Source organism: Thalassophryne amazonica, chromosome 2 (assembly GCF_902500255.1).
Source record: "Thalassophryne amazonica chromosome 2, fThaAma1.1, whole genome shotgun sequence".
NCBI lineage: Eukaryota > Metazoa > Chordata > Actinopteri > Batrachoidiformes > Batrachoididae > Thalassophryne > Thalassophryne amazonica.
This window is the reverse complement of record NC_047104.1, coordinates 112824853-112843612: the sequence shown is the minus strand read 5'-3', so window position 1 is coordinate 112843612 and position 18760 is coordinate 112824853. Positions and strand designations below refer to the sequence as shown.

The 18760-nt window shown below is 40.3% G+C and overlaps 2 protein-coding genes across 5 annotated transcripts in view; both read left to right on the top strand.

The window, feature by feature from the left end:
• The window catches only part of ankrd11 (ankyrin repeat domain 11), a 373174-nt gene extending 361756 nt beyond the window's left edge, over positions 1–11418 (top strand). For all 4 annotated transcript variants that reach the window (XM_034192122.1, XM_034192131.1, XM_034192106.1 and 1 more), the window contains one exon: positions 6871–11418. In XM_034192122.1, coding sequence (XP_034048013.1) covers positions 6871–7056 — 186 coding nt within the window. In that variant the 3' untranslated portion in view covers positions 7057–11418. The remainder of the gene's footprint in view (positions 1–6870) is intronic.
• Positions 11419–15791: 4373 nt separating this feature from the next.
• Positions 15792–18760, top strand: part of slc22a31 (solute carrier family 22 member 31) — an 81756-nt gene continuing 78787 nt past the window's right edge. Inside the window, exon 1 of the mRNA XM_034192097.1 lies at positions 15792–16212. Within this exon, the coding sequence (XP_034047988.1) occupies positions 15823–16212 (390 nt within the window). The 5' untranslated portion in view covers positions 15792–15822. The remainder of the gene's footprint in view (positions 16213–18760) is intronic.

Below are 18760 nucleotides of genomic sequence, written 5' to 3'. Positions count from 1 at the left end.
ATGGGAGGAAACTGGAGTCAACGTCTGTGACCGAACTGTAAGAAACCGCCTAAAGGAAATGGGATTTACATACAGAAAAGCTAAATGAACGCCATCATTAACACCTAAACAGAAAAAAACAAGGTTACAATGGGCTAAGGAAAAGCAACCGTGGACTGTGGATGAAAGTCATATTCAGTGATGAATCTCGAATCTGCATTGGGCAAGGTGATGATGCTGAAACTTTTGTTTGGTGCCATTCCGATGAGATTTATAAAGATGACTGCCTGAAGAGAACATGTAAATTTCCACAGTCATTGATGATATGGGGCTGCATGTCAGGTAAAGGCACTGGAGAGATGGCTGTCATTACATCATCAATAAATGCACAAGTTTACGTTGATATTTGGACACTTTTCTTAGCCCATCAATTGAAAGGATGTTTGGGGATGATGAAATCATTTATCAAGATGATAATGCATCTTGCCATAGAACGAAAACTGAAAACATTCCTTGCAAAAAGACACATAGGGTCAAAGTCATGGCCTGCAAATAGTCCGGATCTTAATCCAATTGAAAATCTTTGGTGGAAGTTGAAGAAAATGGTCCATGACAAGGCTCCAACCTGCAAAGCTGATCTGGCAACAGCAATCAGAGAAAGTTGGAGCCAGATTGATGAAGAGTACTGTTTGTCACTCATTAAGTCCATGCCTCAGAGACTGCAAGATGTTATAAAAGCCAGAGGTGGTGCAACAAAATACTAGTGATGTGTTGGAGCGTTCTTTTGTTTTTCATGATTCCATAATTTTTTCCTCAGAATTGAGTGATTCCATATTTTTTCCCCCTTTGCTTGGTCTAAAAAGGTAACCGTTACTGACTGCCACAATTTTTTTTTTTTTCCTGATTTCTTATAGTGTTTCTTAAAGCCAGAAAGTTGCCATTTGAAATGACTTTAGTTTTGTGTCATGTCTGTGATCTGATTTTTTTCTACAAAATTAAACAAGTGAATGAACATCCTCCAAGGCCGGTGATTCCATAATTTTTGCCAGGGGTTGTAGTAGTAGAATACAAAGCACAGTGATGTGCACGATTTCCAAAACCAGTAATAAAGCGCAGCGTACAATGATACACAGTAGCCAGCTTTTTACACGCTGATCAGGTGTATTCAAAAGAAACAGGCCACCATAGTCCAACAAAGGAAGAAATGTTGAAGAAATCCAGTGTTTCCTTACCTTCAGGGAAAAATAGAATTTATTTCTAAAGAAGAGATTTAATTTAAGTTTAAGCTTTGAGACAATTGAGTATAATTCCTAAATACTTATAAGATGTGACATTTAACATCAGTTTAAGCTTAAACTGTACAGCATCGAAGGCTGACTGCAAGAATTCTAAAGTTTGAACAATGGAAAAGGAAGAACAATTGATAAACTGAATCATCTGCTTAAAAATAGAAAGCAGCATTTGATAGGTTGTCACAAAGATTTTACACACACATCTATAATTATAAAAGACAATCTATGTTTGTATGTGGCATGGTTTGTGTTCGCTATGTACAGCCACAGTAATTCAGCAGTCAACACCAAACTTGGTATGGTGACTGGGGGCACCCAGGGGGAGGTGACGGGGTGCTTAGGTTGAAACCGTACATGCATGAACACGCACACATGGTCAGCATTATACAACCCCTGGCAAAAATTATGGAATCACCGGCCTCGGAGGATGTTCATTCAGTTGTTTAATTTTGTAGAAAAAAAGCAGATCACAGACATGACACAAAACTAAAGTCATTTCAAATGGCAACTTTCTGGCTTTAAGAAACACTTAAGCAGGAAAAAAAAATTGTGGCAGTCAGTAACGGTTACTTTTTTAGACCAAGCAGAGGGAAAAAAATATGGAATCACTCAATTCTGAGGAAAAAAATTATGGAATCATGAAAAACAAAAGAACACTCCAACACATCACTAGTATTTTATTGCACCACCTCTGGCTTTTATAACAGCTTGCAGTCTCTGAGGCATGGACTTAATGAGTGACAAACAGTACTCTTCATCAATCTGGCTCCAACTTTCTCTGATTGCTGTTGCCAGATCAGCTTTGCAGGTTGGAGCCTTGTCATGGACCATTTTCTTCAACTTCCACCAAAGATTTTCAATTGAATTAAGATCCGGACTATTTGCAGGCCATGACATTGACCCTATGTGTCTTTTTGCAAGGAATGTTTTCACAGTTTTTGCTCTATGGCAAGATGCATTATCATCTTGAAAAATGATTTCATCATCCCAAAACATCCTTTCAATTGAAGGGATAAGAAAAGTGTCCAAAATATCAACGTAAACTTGTGCATTTATTGATGATGTAATGACAGCCATCTCCCCAGTGCCTTTACCTGACATGCAGCCCCATATCATCAATGACTGTGGAAATTTACATGTTCTCTTCAGGCAGTCATCTTTATAAATCTCATTGGAACAGCACCAAACAAAAGTTCCAGCATCATCACCTTGCCCAATGCAGATTCGAGATTCATCACTGAATATGACTTTCATCCAGTCATCCACAGTCCATGATTGCTTTTCCATAGCCCATTGTAACCTTGTTTTTTTCTGTTTAGGTGTTAATGATGGCTTTCATTTAGCTTTTCTGTATGTAAATCCCATTTCCTTTAGGCGGTTTCTTACAGTTCGGTCACAGACGTTGACTCCAGTTTCCTCCCATTCGTTCCTCATTTGTTTTGTTGTGCATTTTCGATTTTTGAGACATATTGCTTTAAGTTTTCTGTCTTGACGCTTTGATGTCTTCCTTGGTCTACCACTATGTTTGCCTTTAACAACCTTCCCATGTTGTTTGTATTTGGTCCAGAGTTTAGACACAGCTGACTGTGAACAACCAACATCTTTTGCAACATTGCGTGATGATTTACCCTCTTTTAAGAGTTTGATAATCCTCTCCTTTGTTTCAATTGACATCTCTCGTGTTGGAGCCATGATTCATGTCAGTCCACTTGGTGCAACAGCTCTCCAAGGTGTGATCACTCCTTTTTAGATGCAGACTAACAAGCAGATCTGATTTGATGCAGGTTAGTTTTGGGGATGAAAATTTACAGGGTGATTCCATAATTTATTCCTCAGAATTGAGTGAATCCATTTTTTTTTTTTTTTCCCTCTGCTTGGTCTAAAAAAGTAACTGTTGCTGACTGCCACAATTATTTTTCCTGATTTCTTATAGTGTTTCCTAAAGCCAGAAAGTTGCCATTTGAAATTACTAGTTTTGTGTCATGTCTGTGATCTGCTTTTTTTCTACAAAATTAAACAACTGAATGAACATCCTCCGAGGCCGGTGATTCCATAATTATTGCCAGGGGTTGTACATTAGATCACGACTTGCTCAGCTATGCACAGCAGCAGTAATTAAGCAATTGACACCAAACTTGCTGTGGTGACTGGGGGCACCGAGGGGGAGGTCGCTGGGGCCCTTAGGTTGAAAGCATACATGCGTGAACACACACACACACACACACACACGGTCAGCCTTATACAACCCTGTAAATTTTCATCCCCAAAACTAACACCTGCATCAAATCAGATCTGCCCGTTAGTCTGCATCTAAAAAGGAGTGATCACACCTTGGAGAGCTGTTGCACCAAGTGGACTGACATGAATCATGGCTCCAACACGAGAGATGTCAATTGAAACAAAGGAGAGGATTATCAAACTTTTAAAAGAGGGTCAATCAACACACAATGTTGCAAAAGATGTTGGTTGTTCACAGTCAGCTGTGTCTAAACTCTGGACCAAATACAAACAACATGGGAAGATTGTTAAAGGCAAACATACTGGTAGATCAAGGAAGACATCAAAGCGTCAAGACAGAAAACTTAAAGCAATATGTCTCAAAAATCGAAAATGCACAACAAACAAATGAGGAACGAATGGGAGGAAACTGGAGTCAACGTCTGTGACCGAACTGTAAGAAACCGCCTAAAGGAAATGGGATTTACATACAGAAAAGCTAAATGAAAGCCATCATTAACACCTAAACAGAAAAAACAAGGTTACAATGGGCTAAGGAAAAGCAATTGTGGACTGTGGATGACTGGATGAAAGTCATATTCAGTGATGAATCTCGAATCTGCATTGGGCAAGGTGATGATGCTGGAACTTTTGTTTGGTGCCGTTCCAGTGAGCTTTATAAAGATGACTGCCTGAAGAGAACATGTAAATTTCCACAGTCATTGATGATATGGGGCTGCATGTCAGGTAAAGGCACTGGGGAGATGACTGTCATTACATCATCAATAAATGCACAAGTTTACGTTGATATTTTGGACACTTTTCTTATCCCATCAATTGAAAGGATGTTTGGGGATGATGAAATCATTTTTAAAGATGATAATGCATCTTGCAATAGAGCAAAAACTGTGAAAACATTTCTTGCAAAAAGACACATAGGGTCAATGTCATGGCCTGCAAATAGTCCGAATCTTAATCCAATTGAAAATCTTTGGTGGAAGTTGAAGAAAATGGTCCATGACAAGGCTCCAACCTGCAAAGCTGATCTGGCAACAGCAGTCAGTGAAAGTTGGAGCCAGATTGATGAAGAGTACTGTTTGTCACTCATTAAGTCCATGCCTCAGAGACTGCAAGCTGTTATAAAAGCCAGAGGTGGTGCAACAAAATACTAGTGATGTGTTGGAGCGTTCTTTTGTTTTTCATGATTCCATAATTTTTTCCTCAGAATTGAGTGATTCCATATTTTATTCCCTCTGCTTGGTCTAAAAAAGTAACCATTACTGACTGCCACAATTTTTTTTTCCTGATTTCTTACAGTGTTTCTTAAAGCCAGAAAGCTGCCATTTGAAATGACTTTAGTTTTGTGTCATGTCTGTGATCTGCTTTTTTTCTACAAAATTAAACAACAACATCCTCCGAGGCCGGTGATTCCATAATTTTTGCCAGGGGTTGTATATTAGATCACGACCTGCTCACTGGAGCCCTTATTTTCACAGTTCACGTGGTACTCGGGTCAGGTAGCAAGCATCACACTTTACTTACTACGTAGTAGCAGCTGGCTAGGGTGCTCTTTAATTACCATCCAAATGGGCCAGAGCGTGCCGCATGCGACTTAAGGCGTGAGATTTTTCAATTAAAATGTACCTGCTGTGTACGGCATGCAGACTGTTGATATGCCTCCCAAGAAGCAAGGGGCGTTATGTCTTAAAACCCCAAGTGCTAAATGGGTGAAATGTAATAGAGCTGGGGAAACATCTGCAGAGACACTAAGAACATTATATATCCCACAGCATTGCCGTGATATGACATGCTATCACCTTTTTATCATCATTCACTTGAGTCTCATGACTGTCACTAATTGTTCATTGAAAATTAATGACATACACACAGCTAAAGTGACATGAAATATACAATGACATGGCTAAAATTCTTCTCTATAACCTGTGCGCGTAGAATGGGTAACTCAGCTAGTATATATGCCTATATATTAGGTATGTGAATCTCATCACTGACAACGATTTGATACGCGTTTCGATACACTACCTGCGATACAATACATATAGTGATGCATGACGATACTGACGATAAGATGCGATATGATTCACCCCTGTTCCCGATTCGATGCGATTTGATATGTATTTGATGCTGATTTAATTCCTCACAGTGCAATACGATGCGATTTGGTGCGATATGATTCATGATGGGTATTGATAAGATTTTATCGATATCCATGCCATTATTGATTCTGCTTATCGATCAGATTTCTTGTCGATTTATTTATCAATACCTCTTGTGAATTTTCTGTGTAGTCAAAGTAGGTTTTACAGGTTTTCTATGTCAACAGCATTTAATTGAGTCTTGAAGTAAATAAATATGAAATTGGTCACTGGATCCTTGATGTACATGATGGATCCTTGATCTCTGGTCATAAATATAAATAAACAAAATCTGTAGTTTTTGTCAAAAGCATTTCCCTTCAGATATTAATGACACAAATGGAATCCCATAGATTCTGAGCTGAGCTCTTCAGCCAGCTGCACTGCAAGTCAAGATCAATGTTTCATAAAGAACAACAACCGCTATAGTGTCCCAAACGGAAGGGCCGATAAGGGAATCGTTAAGCTTTCTGGCTTCCATCCGTGGTGCATTCAATGTGCATTGGAAAAAACAGGCAGCGAGCAATGTAACACGATTCAACTCATCAAATGCACACTGAATGAATCGATGCACTCGTATCACGCACATTTGTATAGATAGATAGATCGATCAGTGAAAACAGCAGCACAGTACTTTAGGGTTGTGCCTTCAATTAATGTCAGTACTGTAGTCTGTGTACTACATTTTAAGTACCAGACATTAACACTTTCTGTAAAGATAGACTAGTTGTTAAGGATGTAATTGTAAAACAAAATCAGTATAATAACCTGCAATACTGATATATGTGGTCACAACCAAAGATCCAAATAAGGTTATGCAAACACGTTTACAAAAATCAACACTGCACTGTGTATGTCCCTGCCCTCAAGATGTTATCTAAGCTGAAATATCATCTACCAACCTTGTATTTTGATCCATCCTCTCTATGTCTAAAAAATTGCCTCATATATCACTGACAATTTAGCTGTTCCTCATGTTGCAAGACCAACTCTAGGGTATTACCTGAAGTAGAAATAGGTAAAATATTTTGATTAACTTTAAGTGTGATTGCCACTAATTTAATTTACTTTAATTCAGTGCTTTTCATTGCATATAATAATGTACAGATGTATGTGGTATCTTCAGACACTGAGAGATAGACAGCATGGTCCATTACCATGCGGTCCCAGCATTGTTCAGGTTGTTTTGAAATGCAAGTGGACTTATTTTTGCCTTCTGTCCTCAGACATGTTTGTTGATGCGGCAGCAACATGAAGCTGCAGCCCTGAATGCAGTGCAGAGGATGGAGTGGCAGCTGAAGGTCCAGGAACTGGACCCAGCAGGGCACAAGTCCCTCTGTGTCAACGAGGTGCCGTCCTTCTACGTGCCAATGGTCGATGTCAACGACGACTTTGTCCTGCTGCCTGCATGACACGTGTGCTCACAGACAAAGAGCATACTTCATCTAAATTGGTTCTTCATAAAGAGACTTCACTGCTGAGAACAAATGGAAAGGGCTAGCAAGTTTGAAAGAAACCTTTAAGCAGGATAAAATTATACTGAAAGAGTAAAGATTGAAAAATTTCCTCAAAACTTCCTTCCTTATAGAAGGAAACTTGTTTTTACTGAGGAGAAGAAAATACAAAACTTGCACTTTTCATCTTCAAAGTTTTTACACTTTTATTTGATCAGAGTTTGAGAAGCAAAAATGATTGCTTTGATGCCCTGACACTGGGACACAACTCCTTGATTCTCAGTTACGGTCAGACAGGGGGACAGAGATATATTTTCTGTTTGCTTTTGGTCCTTGCTTCAAAAGTCCAACAACAGGCCAGCCATGTCAGAGAAGAGCTCTGTCACCAGCGTGGTGCCCTTTATGAGGGAGGACTTAAGGAAAGGCCTCTTCTGTTGACCCATAGCCCATTGCTGGCCCAGAGGATGTGAAAGGTGATGTGGCGCATTATGTGCATCTTCAGTGTGTATCAATGGCAGGGCTGGGTAGCTAGAGGGAGACACTGATGGTTTGGAGCTATAAGACCACATGCTCAGTGGATGCCCTTCTGTTCTCGCCGCACCAGGCCAAGCCAAGCCTACAGCAGGTTGGAATACAGCAGAAGAGTAGCGATGTGTGTGTACGTCCGAAGCCAACCGTCTGAGGGGAAGACTGATCCTGCAGCGCCTCAGCTTGGCTAAACAGAAGAGAAGAGGCGTGGATCTCTGGGGACAGTGTTCCTCAGCCACCCTACTTTCTTACGTAAGCACGTCAGATCGCCGTGGACTGCAAAACACCACAGGACAACCAGAAGAAATAACATAAAACGAATGTTGACATTCAAAGAGACGATTAAAATGTAATTGTTTGGCAGGAGGAGAGAATTATTCTTTTGTCTATTTCTTTATTTGGGCATTTCATTGTTTCTGAGGAAGTGACTTGAAACACTACAGAGCCAATATTAGTTTAAAGGAAAAAAACAAGAAAACTGATTAAAAAAAAATTGTATTCCGTAAATTATGTACAGTTTTTATATTCGTTAACCAATGTATTCTTGCTGCCTTCTAGATAATTTATTTTGCCACACATTACTGCACAGTTGTAAATAACCTATGTACTGTAATATCACTCAGTTCCGTGTAAAGAAAAACAAAACAAAATAAATTAAAAAAAATCTTTTTATGTACAGTTCACTTTTGGGCAGCACTTTCCCCCTTTTCATATCCATGGGCCAAAATGTGTACAAGATTCTGTCAGTATTTGAAAGATTCCAGTGCACAGTTGTATGATCCTTCCTGTAGAATCAGTCCAAGATTATTTAACTTAGCTGTGGGTCACCATTAGCACACAAATAGCTGACAGATAAAACTTCTGGATGAAATGGGCCTACCACAGGCTGACCACCGTACTATAGTCCCTCAGATGTAGCAGAATAAATGTTAAGGATTTATTTAAAGACTAGATAAAGGATTATTATTCATTGCTTTACTACACAGTTATATCTGAAAATTTTCAAGCCAAGAAAATGCCTTTTTCAGTGGAAAAAAAAATGTACTCATTGTTGGGCAAAGTGATGGATGGAATGAAAGACAGATGTCATTTACAAGCAAAATTATAACTTAATTGTTTAGTTCAAAATTCATTTTCCTTGTCTTTTATTTACAAGAATATGTATGTAATCCTTGTTGATTATTACAAATTAAACTGCATTTCTGTAGCGCCTTTCCCATCAGAAGCAGATGCTCTAAACGTTTTACATTGATGCCTTGCATTCAAACACGCAGTGATGTCAGTGAGCTGCCATCCAAGGCACTCGAGCAATTTAGAGATGAAGGACCTTGCCGGAGGGATTTTAACCAAGGTCTCTGGTCTTAAGTCTACCGCTTTACCTCCTAAATTATCTCTCTTTAAACCAGTGTGACATCAGCCATTTAGAGTTTCATCCAGGTTCATGTTCCCAGTTTTCTTTCCACACAGAATGGACTGACTCTAAGGAGTTATGACACCCACTGAAAGGTTTCAGTTGAATACTGTTTTTAAAATTTTCAGCCTCCCTTGTGTTTTGCTGCTGAGCACCTTCTGTAGGTGCTGTTCTGGCTTTACTCATAGGATGGCGCCAAAGGACAGTCTTGGGTGTCTTAAAACCCGTCATGACACTTTGGCTTTTGTAAGCTGCCCATAACTTCACATTTAAATCAGTGTTTTTAATGTTTAAATTTTATTACATCTCATTAAATTTTAGGATCCATTTAAAACTCCAAGACAGATTAATTTGGTAGTAACCACAAACTCATAACATCTGAACTAGTTATCTGAGTTGTACCGATAATTGACCTACAGAGGTTTGGCTAGTGTTGTCAGGGATTTTAATTATTCTATGGTCAAAGTTACTTCCTCATATTGCTGAGTTGTGTGGCAGACATAGTTTGCCATTAGCCATGTTCTTGCTCCAGGCCCAACAGACGGGAGACTTGAGTCTCATTGTGAACCAAAAAGTTTGACGTTAATACATACAACAGAGTAAAACACACCTGAGACAGACTGTCTATTTAAATATCCTGTTGAAATGTATGTTTGTGAAGATGTGTGTTGGTTGTCAGTTTCTGTTTAGTTCTTTTTTTTGTTTTTGTTTTTAAGCTTTCCTTGTCTGCCACACAGGCTCCCTCTGTGTGCGAGAACTGTTCCTGTATCCTGATCGCAGTGGAACCTGATACTCTAAAGTTGTGAACCCACTGTCAGTCAGCAGAGCTGTCTGTGGCATGTCAAGGGCCACACTTGTTGCTATTACACTGTGCAGACAAGATGGCTACATCCCTACATATTTTTAGAGAGATCCTGGTTGAAATATACATATTCATATTTGGCTACAAATACCCTAAAATTTGTTATTACTGCCCTTGTAGTGTTTATATGTTGTGGTAGTTCCTTATGCAATTTTTGGGAAGCGTTGTAGAGTGTCATGTTCATGGGATACTTGTTTTGTTTGTTTGTTTGTTTGTTTTTAGGTCCTTGTGTAATTTTGAATTTTGTGTTCTTCTTAGCGGGTTTTGTTTTTCCCTCCCAATATAACATAAACAGCAGTGGCATGTCAATCACGTTGCATATCGTGTACAATGTGTACTGTTACTATGCCCTAACCGACCACACCCTCACTATTGTTTACAAGACAGTGTTTCCGTTATGTCATCTTACTAACGGTTTAAGCCCTGCCTTTGTTTTTGTTCCTGTAATCATCTGTTTGAATTACAAAGGCTTGAAATGGTGATGGTTGACGTTCGTGCCTCGACCAGTGTGACAGTTGATTTATCCTTCTCTGTGGGCCACCATTGCATACAGCAATTGTTTCAGTACGTCCACCCACATTGATCCTACAGTGTGAATATTCAGCAGGCAAGGCAAAATTTCTAGATAAATTAACAACAAAGTCCTCACGTGCACAGTAGACCACTTAAACCATGGAGATCCAGATGGTAGCCTGACACCTCATCAGTCAGCAACATATTACCTCTACTCTTCTCACATTCATCTTTATTTTAGTATTGTCAGATGTTTTCTTACTGGACGTTAGCATACATAATTGCTTTTTCAGTATATAGTATCACGATTTCAAGCCTTGTTTTGTTTTTAATCATGATTAAACTCAGACTGTAGCTGTTTGTTCCTTTTTTTATGGAAAATGATTGATAAAAGAGCATGGAAAACTATTCTTTAAATTGTGAAAAATAACGTATTTATTTTTTTTTTTCTGACACCTGTGGTATGTTTTGAGTTGAAGTTGGTCTCTGCTGTGTAAATTTTCCTCCTTGTAATGCGTGAAAGAGACATACTGTACATAGCTGTGTAAATAAAACCTTCCAGGACGTTTTGCACCCTACTCTTTGTACTAGTCTGAAAACTTGCATAGAATGTGGGGTTCTAACAGCGATGAGCTGTGTATGCTCGCTGCAGGTGATTATGATGTAACAATGTAACATTTTTTTATTTGTACAATGTAGTTTAAATTATGTAAATATTGTTGGAGCAGCTACGGGGGGGGGGGGGGATATATGGGGGGTTGTTGATGCTATCATCAGTGCTGTAACAGAAATCCAGTACTTTCACCTCCAGCTGTTGTTGATTTCCTGGGAAAAAAGTTATAAAAATACGAAAAACTGAAAATGTGGAAGGATGGGCAAAAAGACTAAAACTGAAAATAAAAATTCTAAATTGTTATTTTCTACAGTTGCATGTACAGAGAGCGCAAGAACTGCTGTTGTTCCTCAGAGATTATGTTCGTTAATAAAATTTTGAAATATTACAGCACCCATGGGTTGGGTTTTTTTTGTATTCATATTGTCTTGCTGAGTTTAAACAAAACACAAAACCTACAAACAAAATCATGATTTTTTTTTTTGAATTTTTTTTTTTAAATGAAGAGCAACCAAATGCTGCAAACCAGCATTCTCACTCAAACTAGTAAGGTCAAGTTCAAACGTAAATGGATGGTGCTGTCAGGCAAAAGTGAAACTGCAGACACCTTGTGTTGATTTCTTTATCAGGTGTCACATGGCATCTCTTGACAGTGCCCCCTTGTGGCATGAAATGGTACACATTTTGAATTCAGTCTCATTATACAAAATAATAAGAAATGGCCCTTTATTATGTCAGTCTGCAGGCTGGTGAAATAAAAGCACTTTCACACGGTCATCAATAATGCTGAATAGCCATTGAGCAAGGCACCCATTCCTCAGCAGTTCCAGCTCTGCTGGAGAACAACAGGTAAATGGATTGTATTCATATAGCTTTTTTTTTTACATCTGCTGCAGATAACCAAAGCACTTCATAATGGTGTCTCACATTCGCACACACTGAGCTTCCTGTCAAAGTAGAGAATTGAACCTACGATCCTCTAGTCCCAGATTAGACTGAGTTTATGCTGGGCAAGATCCAGATGCGATTGAGTGATCAAGTGATCAAAAAAAAAAAAAATCCATAACTATTGAAATGTGTTCAAAGTTCAGTGCACAATAAACTGTCGACATCACTGAGGACTGCATGTCTTTTTGTGGCTGATCCCTTTACTAGTAGTTGCCACAAAAGGTCTTCCTTTACACTGTCCTCTGCATTTTCTGTCACACCAACCACCTGCGTGTCCTTCCTCCACACATCCATAAACCTCAATTTTCTTCTGCACGGTGGCTCCATCAGATATAGTTCACTCATCTACATGTCCAAACCATCTTAACCTAGTTACTTTCCCTTTGTTATGCTCATTTCGAATGATGTTCATCTTCTTCACAACCAATCAAAATCTCAAGCATTTTGGGCTGTGCAACCACCACCTGGTTTTTGTTACTGCTACTGGGTATTAAGTTATATAGATGGTCCTGCTGCTGTCTTATTTTCCCCACCATAAATTATGGCTGCCACTCCTCTTCATCACTCTGTCACACTCTGCAGTTGACACCAAGTTTTAAAACTCATCCACCTTCACCAGCTCTTTGACACAGCACCATTCCACTGCACTCCCTTTCATTCATGAACATGTGCTCTGTCTTGCTCCTACTGGCTTTCATTCCCCTTCCCTCTAGTGCATACCTCCACCTTGCTGGTTTGCCCCAACCTCTCTCTTCTCACGACAGAACACGGTGTCATCGGCAAACATAATCCACAGGGACTTCTGCCTGATCTCATCTGTCAATTTGTCCATCACTACTGCAAACACGAAAGGGCTCAGAGCAGATCCTTGACGTAATCTGACTTCCACCTTGATACCAGCAGCCATTCTTGTCCTTATACTATCCTTGGGGAATTGGACACAGCAGACTCTGCCCCAGTCCAGTTGATGCTCGGTGGTCAGAGACAAAAGCTCGCACAGCAGGAGGAGACACTGATGACTTTGCGCTGCAGTTTAACCAAGGTAGCAAAGCATTAGGACCAGATTCTGTTAATGTTAGGCTCACAGGTTGGTCTTCTTGTGGAGAGACTTGATAAAGGGACACCCGTTTCACTCTCTTCCTCTTCTTTACCTCCAAAGTCATCCTACATACAGTAGTGTTCAGAATAATAGTAGTGCTATGTGACTAAAAACATTAATCCAGGTTTTGAGTATATTTCTTATTGTCACATGGGAAATAAGGTACCAGTAGATTCTCACAAATCCAACAAGACCAAGCATTCATGATATGCACACTCTTAAGGCTATGAAATTGGGCTATTAGTAAAAAAAAAAGTAGAAAAGGGGGTATTCACAATAATAGCAGTCTAGCATTCAGTCAGTGAGTTCGTCAATTTTGTGGAACAAACAGGTGTGAATCAGGTGTCCCCTATTTAAGGATGAAGCCAGCACCTGTTGAACATGCTTTTCTCTTTGAAAGCCTGAGGAAAATGGGACGTTCAAGACATTGTTCAGAAGAACAGCGTAGTTTGATTAAAAAGTTGATTGGAGAGGAGAAAACGTATACGCAGGTGCAAAAAATTATAGGCTGTTCATCTATAATGATCTCCAATGCTTTAAAATGGACAAAAAAAAAAAAAAACCTAAGATGCATGGAATGGGAAAACAACCATCAAAATGGATAGAAGAATAACCAGAATGGCAAAGGCTCACCCATTGATCAGCTCCAGGATGACCAAAGACAGTCTGGAGTTACCTGTAAGTGCTGTGACAGAAGATGCCTGTGTGAAGCTAATTTATTTGCAAGAATCCCCCACAAAGTCCCTCTGTTAAATAAAAGACGTGCAGAAGAGGTTACAATTTGCCAAAGAACACATCAACTGGCCTAAAGAAAAATGGAGGAATATTTTGTGGATGAGAGTAAAATTGTTCTTTTTGGGTCGAAGGGCCGCAGACAGTTTGTGAGATGACCCCCAAACTCTGAATTCAAGCCACAGTTCACAGTGAAGACAGTGAAGCATGGTGGTGCAAGCATCATGATATGGGCATGTTTCTCCTACTATGGTGTTGGGCCTATATATCACATACCAGGTATCATGGATCAGTTTGGATATGTCAAAATAGTTGAAGAGGTCATGTTGCCTTATGCTGAAGAGGACATGCCCTTGAAATGGGTGTTTCAACAAGACAATGACCCCAAGCACACTAGTAAATGAGCAAAATCTTGGTTCCAAACCAACAAAATTAATGCCTCGCAGATGTGAAGAAATCATGAAAAACTGTGGTTATACAACTAAATACTAGTTTAGTGATTCACAGGATTGCTAAAAAAAAGCAGTTTGAACATAATAGTTTTGAGTTTGTAGCGTCAACAGCAGATGCTACTATTATTGTGAACACCCCCTTTTCTACTTTTTTTTTTTACTAATAGCCCGATTTCATAGCCTTAAGAGTGTGCATATCATGAATGGTTGGTCTTGTTGGATTTGTGAGAATCTACTGAATCTACTGGTACCTTGTTTCCCATGTAACAATAAGAAATATACTCAAAACCTGGATTAATCTTTTTAGTCACATAGCACTACTATTATTCTGAACACTACTGTACCACCATTCAATACGAGGTCTGTTAGAAAAGTATCAGACCTTTTTATTTTTTTCAAAAACCTGATGGATTTGAATCACGTGTGCTTGCATGAGCCAACCTTGAACCTTCGTGTGCATGCGTGATTTTTTTTTCATGCCTGTCGGTTGCGTCATTTGCTTGTAAGCAGCCTTTGTGTGAAGATGGGTGGAGTCTCTCGTCATTTTTTCTTTGTAAGGAAATGGTGGAACAACTGGAGCAGCGTGACTGCATCAAATTTTGCCAGAAACTGGGCCACAGCCAGGTGGAAACCATTCGGATTATTCAGACAGCTTTTGGTGACGATCCTCTGGGCATCACACAGATTAAGGAGCGGTACAACCGGTTTAAAGACGTCCGCACAACGCTGAAACGACCGGATCATTTCCAAAGTGAACGCTGTGGTGATGTGGGACTGTCGTGTGATTATCCGAGAAATTGCGGAAGAGGTGGACATCAGCACTTTTTCGGCACATTCCACTGTGAAAGAAGATTTTGCCATGAAAAGAGTGGCAGCGAAATTCATCGGCATGAGCTGATGGCGCAGCAACAGCGCCTCCGTGTTGAAGCCTCACAGGACATGTTGTAACATGCTCACCTCGTCCACAATTTCTCAGATAGTCACACGACTGAAAAGCCACCGAAAGCCGTCTGAATCTTCCGAATGGTGCAAGAGCTGGGCATGTCAGGGCATGTCAGAGCTGCGCTCTTTCCGTTCACTGATCCTCAAATATATCGATCAAAATTTCAAAGCTGAGTATCCAGTAGGTTTTACAGAGTTGCAGAAATTTTGCAGCCTCACTCACTGATTCCATCAATATTATTCGTGCACTGCAAACCAAAGGGAATTTGAGATATATTTATCTTGAAATGTATTGATGGTAACAAATTAGGTTTTTGACATCAAACCACGTACTGGATTTTCAATAAATATTTATCAAAATATAAACTGACATTTCCATTAACTAGCTGGCAACAGAATATTGATGTTTCACATCGCTGAGTCATGAGATCCAAAAAAAGAATGTAAGTTGATCATTCTCAGGCTCAGCGGGGCCAATCACGTGTGTCATGCGTCTCACGTGCTGTCATTGGTCCAGAGGCTCCGCCCCTCGTTGCTTGACCCGCTGCCGCACGGCGCGTGCAGCAGCGTTGTGTGCGTCCTGCGCTGATCCGAGTCTGTTTCTGTGGAATTGTTTCTGTGCTGATGGATTATGAGACCAAGATTTTCCCTCATTTTGGCGGTTATGGACGCTACAACAGAGTCGTGGTCATATTCAGCTGGTTTCCGAGCTTCGCCGTCGTACTTAATCTGTTTCGTGATGTTTTTTACACTCGTATCCCGGACACGTACCGCTGTAAAACCGACCCCGAGCTTCTGCCCGCCGCTTTACTCCTGAGAAACTTCTCCGCACACGTATACTTGAACCTCACCGTCCCCTGGGTGGACGGTTCCGGCCCGAGCCAGTGCGAACTGTACAAGTACCCACCAAACACCTCGGACTTTGGAGAAACTGTACCGAGGGAGAAGGTGTCCTGTACCAGAGGGTGGGAGTACTCCAGTGCCGCGGGGCTGAAGACCAACTTTGTCACCGAGGTGAGTAATCTGAGGTCTGGAAATGGTTCTGATGGAGATACTAGAAGTAAACTTTACCTGTTTACTGCAGGAGCGGTAATAACTAGAGGTGGGCGGATCGATCCTAATATCGATAATATCAATACCAACGCTGGTATTGATATTGCTCGAGCCTCGTGTAAAAAGATCGATACTCAAGCTTTTTTTTCTCTCCCGCACGCACTGACTGCTGCACACGCAGATTCATCAAAGTCTACTCTGTAAGAGCAGCGCTGCGCTGTGTCACACAACATGGAGCAGCGCACCCTTGTATTGTGGTTTGTCAGCCCTCTACCTCAGGAGATTTTGTTTTAAGTTGTGTTGAGTGATATTTTTTTAAACAAAAATGGTGATTGTGATGATAATAAAGTATTTTGTTGTCACGTACAATGTTTGGCGAAATTCTATCCTAGGTCTTTTGGATCCTTTGGATCTGTGAAGCTTAAATATGAAAATGTATCTATCGGTGATACTGGGCCTGTATTTACTTGGTATCAGATCAATACCAAAATTCCTGTATCGGAGTGAGACATAGACCAAGGCTCTATGTGTGTGTGTGTGTGTGGGGGGGGGGGGGTAATACTGACTCTGGGGGTACAGAGGAGGAACGTTTAACAAGAGCATTTGTTTTCATTTTGTACTCACAATGGCAATCACTGGCATTTTGAGTAATTTATGCCAGTGTCACAGTCTGAACGTTCCCCCCTGCCTTCACTGCACATGCATCACTTTGGAGCATCAGCAGCGATTCACTGACTATCGCCTCGCTTCTGCTTAAAACCTTACTGCAGTAATCATCTAGCTCAGCGACAGATATCTGAAGCTTTTGTACAATAATCATTTCCACATAAATTCAGCATTATTTCATAATAAATATGGGGGTTCCGATCAGAGCGCGACACCATCATGTCTGAATCTGACTCTCTCTGAGTCTCACTCTACACCCAAACCGATCAAAGGGAATAATGTTATTATTAACCATCAGATTACAAAGTAAAACCTCTTAAATCATTCTGAAGTCAGTTTTAAATACATGCGCACGCGTAGCAGCTTATTCAGGCGTTATTTAAACACACACACACTGAGCGATCATTTCCTCATGTCAGCACGTGCACACATGCACGTGAGGTCAGTGACCCTGGGAAAAAGTTGATGAGGGATGGAGAGTGATATTATGAACTTAATGAACAACTGTCTCAATTTTTATTTTCACTCACATTAAGACTATCAGTTATTATTATCACTTTACCATTGCTATTGCACTTTACCGGTACCGTTGCGATACCGTTGCTGGGCCGGTATCGTAGATTTACGTTGACGATATCTGGCTATACCCGCCCACTGTGCGTAAACAAATGACATCATAGCGCACGCGCAGTCCTAGAACTGTCCGCAGAGTGGTGGGGGAGGGTGGGGGACAACAAAACTGGCCACAGAGGAAAAGATGAAAAGGCGAGAAGTGTGTTTTGGTCCCAATATGGATATTCCGGATGATTTTCTCATGGATAGTATGACAATGAACAGCAGCTAAAGCAGCCAGCTTGATGAGGATGCACTGGCTAAATTAGAGAGCAGCGTGCGCCAGCTAGCCGACACGACAAAAGTTAAGTGAGCCAACTTTTTATGTACGTGTTATGTGTTGTGTATCTGAGTAAAAAGTGATAAAAATGCAAATAACATGCTGTTGTCGTGCGGTATGCATTTTTCTGAGTCCCTCCGTCCATCCTGTCGCCCGCAATGACAGCTATTCGCCCTCGTCTAACTCGGGCGAATAGCTGTCATTCTGGGTGACTGGGCATGGACGTCGGGCCTCTTGAAAATGCATACCGCCCTCCAAAAGCATGTTATTGTATTATTATAAAAGCACAAATTGCTGAAGTCAAATGTAGAGCAAGAACAGTAACAGTCCAACGCAAATATGTGATTTTTATATAACGGCTGAGTGGATCCTTGTCATTTGATTGGTGGCTTTTATAGATAGATAGATACATACATAGATTTATTGTCATTACAAGTGCAACAAAATTTCTTCACACCCAATCACCTCAAACAAAAATACAAGTAATTCACAATTATTACAAGTTGAATGTACTACCCCAATTCCAATGAAGTTGGGACATTGTGTAAAATGTAAATAAAAACAATACAATGATTTGCAAATCCTCTTCAACCTACACTCGACAAAAATATAAACGCAACACTTTTGGTTTTGCTCCCATTTTGTATGAGATGAACTCAAAGATCTAAAACTTTTTCCACATACACAATATCACCATTTCCCTCAAATATTGTTCACAAACCAGTCTAAATCTGTGATAGTGAGCACTTCTCCTTTGCTGAGATAATCCATCCCACCTCACAGGTGTGCCATATCAAGATGCTGATTAGACACCATGATTAGTGCACAGGTGTGCCTTAGACTGCCCACAGTAAAAGGCCACTCTGAAAGGTGCAGTTTTGTTTTATTGGGGATACCAGTCAGTGTCTGGTGTGACCACCATTTGCCTCATGCAGTGCAACACATCTCCTT